Source organism: Erigeron canadensis, chromosome 3 (assembly GCF_010389155.1).
Source record: "Erigeron canadensis isolate Cc75 chromosome 3, C_canadensis_v1, whole genome shotgun sequence".
Lineage (NCBI taxonomy): Eukaryota > Viridiplantae > Streptophyta > Magnoliopsida > Asterales > Asteraceae > Erigeron > Erigeron canadensis.
This window is the reverse complement of record NC_057763.1, coordinates 23,732,035-23,740,399: the sequence shown is the minus strand read 5'-3', so window position 1 is coordinate 23,740,399 and position 8,365 is coordinate 23,732,035. Positions and strand designations below refer to the sequence as shown.

The following is an 8,365-nucleotide window of genomic DNA, read 5'->3' as shown; positions in this document are numbered from 1 at the left end:
TTTGTTATATGTCGAATACTCATCATTCTTATATTTCGGTCGATCTCTTATAATCTATAAATATATTGATAATGGGGCGTTACTAAAAGAAATTCCATGTATCATTAATCGTCTTTTTTCTTTCATGTATCATTAATCGTCTTTTTTCTTTTTGGAAACTATATTTCAACATTAAGGATTTAGGATTATATGCTTAACGTAACCTTTAGGGATACACTTAACATGCATAAAAAAAATGTATGTGAAATTCATCCCTGAATTTATGATAAATGTACAAATATTTAATACACTTTAACTGTAACCCTGTGTTTAGCAGAACTGTAAAAATAAAAATAAAAAGAAGAAAAGAAAACCCCTCAAAAGTAAAACATTTGCGTGTTAGTTATCCTAAATTTTAGAAGGTTAGGAATCGTCGGAGAATCGAGTAGGTAACTTGCCATAATTGGCAATTATTCCACAAGGAAAACAAGTTTGGTGGATTTGTGTTTGTGGCATTTGAGTCTTTTGACTCTTTTTTTTCTAGTCAACAACGTTTTCGTCTTTTGAGATGAACCCTTCCAATACTCCCAAGACTAAAAGGCTATTTTGGTCATATCAAACCAACCTAGAATGTCCCACCACCTTCTAACTCATATTATACACTTGTAATTTCCAAGTAATTTCACGTATTGAATAATTCATTTCAATTTAAGTAATAGTAATATATTCTCGTAATAACAATTAGTCATTTACAGTAATAACCATAGATATTGTGTTAACTTTTATGGTTAGAATATCATTATGCATATCTATATAAATATTAAAACAATCTTAACTTTTTAAGACTCTCTTTAATTTAAAACTATTTTTAAAATTTGCTCCATAGGATTTTATTCTATGTGTCATCTCTATAATTTTTCACAATATTTATTTATTTATGCCATAAAAATATTAAATGTATATTAGTATGTAAAAAATAAAATTATGAAATTAATAAAATTTGATTTTGTTTCCTAAAAACCAACATTAGTTTCATATATCTATTACATAATTGTGTGGGACACATCACACCATTGTCATATTTTTTTTTAAAGTTGGTTTTTGATTTCATCTTCAAATTCTTTTCGACTTTTAATATGAAAAGTAATTGGGTTGTTAATTTTTATGTGCTTTATACATCATTATATTTCTCAAAAAATTTATATGCTTTAATGTATTATTATATATTAGTTCATGCTCATTTTTATTCTTTTTACGTAGGTTATTTTAAATAGGCGCACATCGTGCGAGTAAAAGACCTAGTATAATAAATATAAGTTTATTTAAAAAGGTAATGGAGGAACCTAGACACTGTACCACAAATGGATACCAATCGACTCACCCCATATAAGTCATATGATGCCGATACAATACCTCCATCCTAATCCTCACATGATCAGGGCACCCAGAATGATCGAACCACGTATTTAAACTTCACATGAGGGTCTAGACTTCATTGGTAACGGGTACCTTAAAGGAATTATTTTTTGTACCAAGCGGGAATCGAACCTAAAACTTTAAGGTCATCAAGTGTTTTCCTTACCATTAAGCTATCTCCTTGTTAGTTAATACGAGTATAAGTTTATTTATATTCTACCTACATGTATTATTATCGAAATGGATAATAATTCATCTTTTTGTTTCATAATTAACATTTATATTAGTCAAGAACTATAATCAACATTTAACTAAATTTTTTCATAATATATTGACATTGATAGTGTTCATTACCATGAAATGAATAAGTCATTTAATATAGTTTGCATCTTATTTAATGAAAAAAAAATTTAATATATATTTATTTTGCCAATGACACACACATGAAGTGGTACGACATCTAGGTGTTATTCATGAGGTCGACCGGTCAAACTCTGATCGAGAGTTCATAAAATTTTTTTTAAGAAAAACTACATGATAGAACTAAGTTACTAAATTCATGGGCATATAGAATCATTTTTTGTTTTTCCATTATCCCAGTTTATTAATTGGTTGTATAAACAAATTTATTTAAGGTGACTCATTGGTAAGGTTTTAAAATTTTGAGAAATCATTAGGGTTCGAATCTCATTTTTTACATTTATAGGAGTGAATTATTGAATTATTTTTGAGAGTCTTGAGTTTTATTTTAAGTATGCCTGGTTTAAATTTTGTATATTGACCAATTGAACGTTATTATGGTGTCTCTATTAAAAAAATATGAAAAAAAAATGATTAATCAATTTAACTCATATGCATAAAAATCAACCTAAAACTTTAAGAATTTGACACGTAGAGTCTACTAATTCTCTTTATTAATCTTATCCCTTAAGCTTTACACATATAAACAACTTATAATTAGGTTGATTTTTAGATATAACAATTAGATTAATCTATCATCGTCATTTCGAAAAACATCGATTCCAACGACCCCATCCATTACGCAACAAAACCTCCTTCCTTCTAAGGGGCATTTTGATAATTTCACAAGGAAACCGGGACCCGCATAAGTCGAAGGCTATTTAAAATAGTCCGCCACATTCCTAATCTTTTCTACACATACAAAAAAAGCTCTTTCTCTCATCCAGACAATAAATAAATATAAATAAATAATAATAATAAAACCAATAAAAATAAAAATAAAACAAAGAGGGAGAGCGAAAGTGCGCCTGCTATCGTGCGCTAACTACCCCATACTTCTATTACTTTCCGGCGAACTAATAACATTTAATAATAATAATACAGTAAATAACAACAACAATAATAAAAAGAGAATATTCCGGTAATCGGATCTGAAAAGATGGCGGCGACGACGGCAGGACTAGCAGAAGAACAATATAGAAAAGCGAAAATATCGGTATGGTGGGACATAGAAAACTGTCAAGTACCAAAAGGATGCGAACCGCATTCGATAGCGCAGAATATAAGTTCAGCATTAGCCAATATGAATTATTGTGGCCCTGTTTCTATCTCTGCTTATGGTGATACTACTCGTATTACTGCTTCTGTTCAACAAGGCCTTAATAGCACTGGCATCGCCCTTAATCACGTCCCCGCTGGTATACTACAATTATACATATATATATACATACAATCTCTCTCTCTCTCTCTATATATATATATGTTTATATATATAATTGTTGTTATCTATATGTTGTTTGAGTTTATTGTTTAATTGGAAACCCTAACATGATCCTGTAGTTTATTATCCTTGATCGCTTTCTAGATTTTGTTTATAAATCCTAATTCTACTTATACCGATGGATCTGTTTTTTTTTAAGACAATTTTTAAATTTAATTTAATTTGAATGGATCGTGGTGAATTGAGTCATAGATATTGATTGGATTTTTTTTTATATTTTTTAAGAAAAAATATTTTTTGTTATATATGATTGTAACAATTTCATGATGTATGAAGTAACGATAAAATTATTTTGATTCTTGAAAAGTTATGTCTATTCTTTGTCAAATTGCTTTCTGGCTACAAAGCTTTAAGTCAAGACGGCTTTAATAGGTCTTTTACGTTTCTATGTCTTTCAACTTTTAACTCAGACAATTTGACCCATTTCTCTAAGCTGACTCATAATGACCAGAATCGGAACAAGTTTTGACCTATTACCAATCCGATCTGATTGGTCTGTTTTTCTATCTATAGATGTAGTAATGCAATTGCAGACGAATTTCAACTAATGGTTTATTTTTTAACTCGGCATGCTTTAATCTTTTGTTACATATAATTGTACTTTGCGGCGTGAGTCATATACTCTTGAAAATGTGGAAAATTTTCAACTTGGTTAAATGCATAATACATAAGTAAAGAACCGGTTAAGTACAAATGATCGGCATATAAAGAGATTCAAAATTGATTATGGTTCGTATCTTGTTTTTGTGTTCCGAAGTTGAGTATGTATGTTGCCCTTATTTATCGGCGACTCATTGTTTATATGTAGATTTTCATTTATTATGTATATTTCTTTTATTTATCGGCAACACATTGTTCATATGTAGATTTTTAAGGATGCTCTGTATTATGGTTTTTCTTAAAGTTCAAAAGCAAACATTATAGTTGATTGTTGGATCACGTTTGACCTTCAAAATTTTCTTGCTAACTTCTTTTCCAATAAAACAAGATCCGGCAAACATTTGTGTTTTGATTCCCTATCTATTCAAATGTGATGGTCGGCTTGCTATGCTTCAAACTTAAATTTATCTATAACACAGTCATATACAGATCACTATTTTTTTAAAATCTTTTTATCTTATCTATGATTATTTATCTATCTATTTTTTTTAATCAAATAATCTGTTGACACTTACATTGGTTGTTTCTGAGGTGAAGTTGTATGATGCTAGAGCTGGTCTATAATACTTTATTTAGCACAATGTACCTGATAGACCTGTATTTTCCTGTGACTAGGTGTCAAAGATGCAAGTGACAAGAAAATTCTGGTTGACATGTTATTTTGGGCTGTTGATAACCCAGCCCCAGGAAATTATCTATTAATTTCTGGTGATCGAGACTTTTCCAATGCACTGCATCAATTGAGGATGAGGAAATATAATATTCTTCTAGCACAGCCTCATAAAGCATCTGTGTCCCTTCTTGCAGCTGCCAAGAGTGTATGGTTATGGACTAGTCTTTTGGCTGGAGGACCTCCGCAAACAAATGGTGAATCATCTCAAACTGTTGATAATACTTACAGTCATACATTCAGTTCTAGTTCAGCACATATTCCAGTTTCTGAGCCGGTTCAGATATTAGATAACGGGTATGGGAATGGGAATCCCCATCCAGGATTGCAGACAGTCTCTAGTATGGGAAGGGCTACTGAGACTAAAACAAAGTTGAGGCCGTTAAAGAAGAACTTCAGTCAACCCGCTATATCAAGAACTGTAAGTCCACCTGTTGGGAATTTGGAAAATCCAACTAGTTCAAATGCGCATCAACAAGGATATGATCATTCTTACCCTCGTAATACTAATGTATTTTCAAGCGGATCAAACTCTAATCATACTCCTGTCCCCCCTGATTATTTACGAAACAATGGAAATAGTGTCAATAACTACCAAGGTCATTATCCACAGTCAGTAAAGCCTGGTAATCCACCCGGACCTCCTTCATTGGCGCCAATAAACTTTTTTCCTAATCCCCCTATTCGTCCTCATTATGTTCCTGCCCGGCCTGATTTTGTTCCTGATGTTGGTAAGCTTAACATTTCTGATAGCTCGGGAAAAACTAAACCACACAGTGGAGGACAGCTGAAACAAAATTCGACCGATCCTCCAAATCATGCATACAAAAATAATCCACAAAAAGGTATGTCAAACAAGTCTCAATTTCAAAAGGATACAACAAACAAATATCCGGTTACTAATTCAGATTTTCAATCATCATCTTCTTCACCTTTAGACACCACGAATGGTTGTGGTGTATGGGGGACACCAGGATGTCCAAAACCCTCAGAATATGTGCAAGGCCTTATAGGAGTGATTTTACTTGCCTTGAGCACACTGAAAAATGAAAAGATAATGCCTACTGAACCAAACATAACTCATTGCATCCGTTATGGGAATAATCCCAAGCAACGCAATATTGATGTTAAAAAGGCCTTAGAGAGTGCCGTCAAGCAGCAGCTTGTAGTGAAACAGAATCTTGGTTCGATACCATTTTTTGTTGGTAAGAATGAAAAATTATGGAAGTGCGTCAATCCTATAGGTAATAACACTAAAGATCACCCAAAAGCAACATGGGATGCGCTTCAAAGTTATTTGTCAACTCCGGCTGGGCGTTCTGCAATAACTGGTTCTCATAACAGGTACCATTTGCTTCCGCTTAAAGTTAGTTTTGGTGGGTGCTTGGATGTGCGTTTCATAACTATTTACAATTACTTATTAGTTAATTACAATAATCAACTGCTATAGAGAAGGCTGTAGCTGGATAGCCTCTGAATGTGCTTCTGCTGTTTAAAGCTATAATAAATCAAATAATTTGTTGTTTGATTATTTGAGAAATCTGATTATCTAAGTTACTGGTGAATAAAAATGACAATAAAAAAAGTTTGCCTTTTATTATCTTATCAAATAGTGTAAAAAAGATGGGCAGCAAGATGCCAGAATAGTTAAAATAGTGTAAAAAAGATAGTTAAACAACTATTATAGTGCTTCATTATATAATCTTTGTTGCAACTTTACTGATTGTTTGACCTTAAATCAATCAGAAATTTATAGTCAGAATTATTTATCCACACATTCTCTATATCGGACTTGGTTTTTTTTCCGATGAACTGTACTTGGGTTTGTGCTTACCACTAGCTGACGGGTGATTATTAATGTTCTGTATAGATATGAGGCAGCGACAATTATAAAGAATAAATGCTTAAAAGATACTGCTTTGGGTGACATACTTCAGATTTTGCACTTGGCAGTCAGTGGAAAGAGATGGATAACGGTTCATCAATCAGGATGGCAGCCCATTACTATAACTCTTCCGGAGACCAACCAGGAATCCGAATAGTAACCGTCAACTTAAAATTAAGTAGTGTGAAGTAGGTTAAATCTTTCTCTCTCTTTTTTTATGGTTTAGGTTAGGATGTCACTTAGCTTGGTCATGGTCAGAGGCATCGGTAACTAGTCAGAGGCATAGGTAACTAATGAAGATAAGTAAATTGGTGTTATGGAAGATCTACTGCACTAGATGCAATGGCAATGGCCATTAGTCTTTGTTTTCTTACATTCTATTTGGTGACTTGTCAGTAATTCTGGAAGTATGGTTTGACTAGATCCTGGTCAAACTTGATATAACAGAATTTGTTTAGGTTGTTGATAGTTTTTTTTAGGCGTATTGTAGGAGGTTTTCTCATCTACAATTTTTTTAGAACATCCACATACTTGGACAGCTAGATATCAATAGCAACCTGTAAAATCTATCGACGCACAGAGCTGTCCTATAATCTTAGAATGGATCAACATGGTTTACCTCTATGTTGACCAAAGACTGCTTGTCTTTTGCATCATTGCAATTTCATCTGTGGTACATCAAGATGGGTTTAGATGAGATCTCTTATGTACTTGTATAGTTATCGGATGGAAGATTGACTTTTTTGCGCACAACTAAGAAAATTATGACACGCTGAAGGAAGCAGTCAAAGAGTATGCTGATACTTTATGTTTTGAAATGGGTGAAGTTTTCAATTCCAAAATGATGACGATGATACTGAATTTTGAATATGTTATGTTCTGACACTGGTGAAGTTTTCAAAGCAAAGATGATGAAATCTTAAAATTGTTATGTTCTGAAAATGAAGTTGTAAGGGAAAAATGATCAGTGATGAGTATGATATATCATATATCTAAGGGAAGATAAAGAAGATTTTAATTTTCTCGTCTTAAACTGGACAACAATTAAGGGAAAATGATGATCTGATTTTAAGTATGTTATGTTGCAACATGTTGAAGTTTGAAGGAGATGATTATCAGATTTTGATTGATTTGTATTCTAAAACTGGTGAATATACAAGGGAAGATGATGATCTGCACATTACCATGACAAATTGTTGAGCAGCAATTTGGCATCAAATGAACACAATACGAGCATGTAGCTTTGCAGCTGTTGCTGCATACTACCCCAGAGCCATTAAGGTATGATCAAAGCTTTAAAAATGAATGTAGCTTAAGGTCTGCTAATGTCTACGTAGGTGGTAGCTACCTTTAAACTCTTGTGTTCTGTTATTAAGGGAAATTCTATCTGTATATTTGTTATTTCTATCATGACATTAATACTCTAGTTTCTGGAACAAGGTTACTCTGTACTATAAATATTCATTATGAACGTGAAGGCAGTAGCCTACCTTTAAATTCATGTTTTTTCATTCAATGACTTGCGTGAGGTGTCGGGTTTACTTTTATGTACAGAATGACAACAGGTTTACTTTCACGAGTCAACATATATCTGTGGGGTTAATTTTGCTGCTTTGAAATGGAAATGGGTGATTTGTGAGTTTATAGGTAGCTCTTCTTTTTTCTTTTGGATAATGGCATGCGAATGTAACCACCTATGACAAAAAGGTTATGTAATGTAGTAACCTATTAGGTGGCTATGTAAAGTATGCACCTATGTTTTTTTGGCTATACTATGTAAGAACTTTTTTATTTGGGTCAATTAATGTAAAGACCTATGTATATTTTTTTGCTATACTATGTAAGGTCCGTACACATTTTACATAGTATAGCTAAAAAAACATAGGTGCATCCATTACATAGCCACCCGAGTAGATCACTACATTACATAACTATTTTGTCATAGGTGGTTACATTTGTATGCCATTTTCTCTTTTCTTTTTCCTGGTTCAGTTTCAAATGGTGGATGGAAGAT

General features: G+C 32.6%; 1 protein-coding gene across 1 annotated transcript; it reads left to right on the top strand.

Annotated features, from left to right (window-relative positions):
- Nucleotides 1–2,564: 2,564 nt before the first annotated feature.
- LOC122593094 lies at nt 2,565–7,867 on the top strand. The gene is made up of 3 exons (XM_043765445.1): nt 2,565–3,053; nt 4,412–5,810; nt 6,337–7,867. Exons 1-3 carry the CDS (start codon nt 2,795–2,797, stop codon nt 6,506–6,508), a joined length of 1,830 nt encoding a protein of 609 aa, XP_043621380.1. The 5' UTR covers nt 2,565–2,794; the 3' UTR covers nt 6,509–7,867.
- The last annotated feature ends 498 nt before the right edge of the window (nt 7,868–8,365 follow it).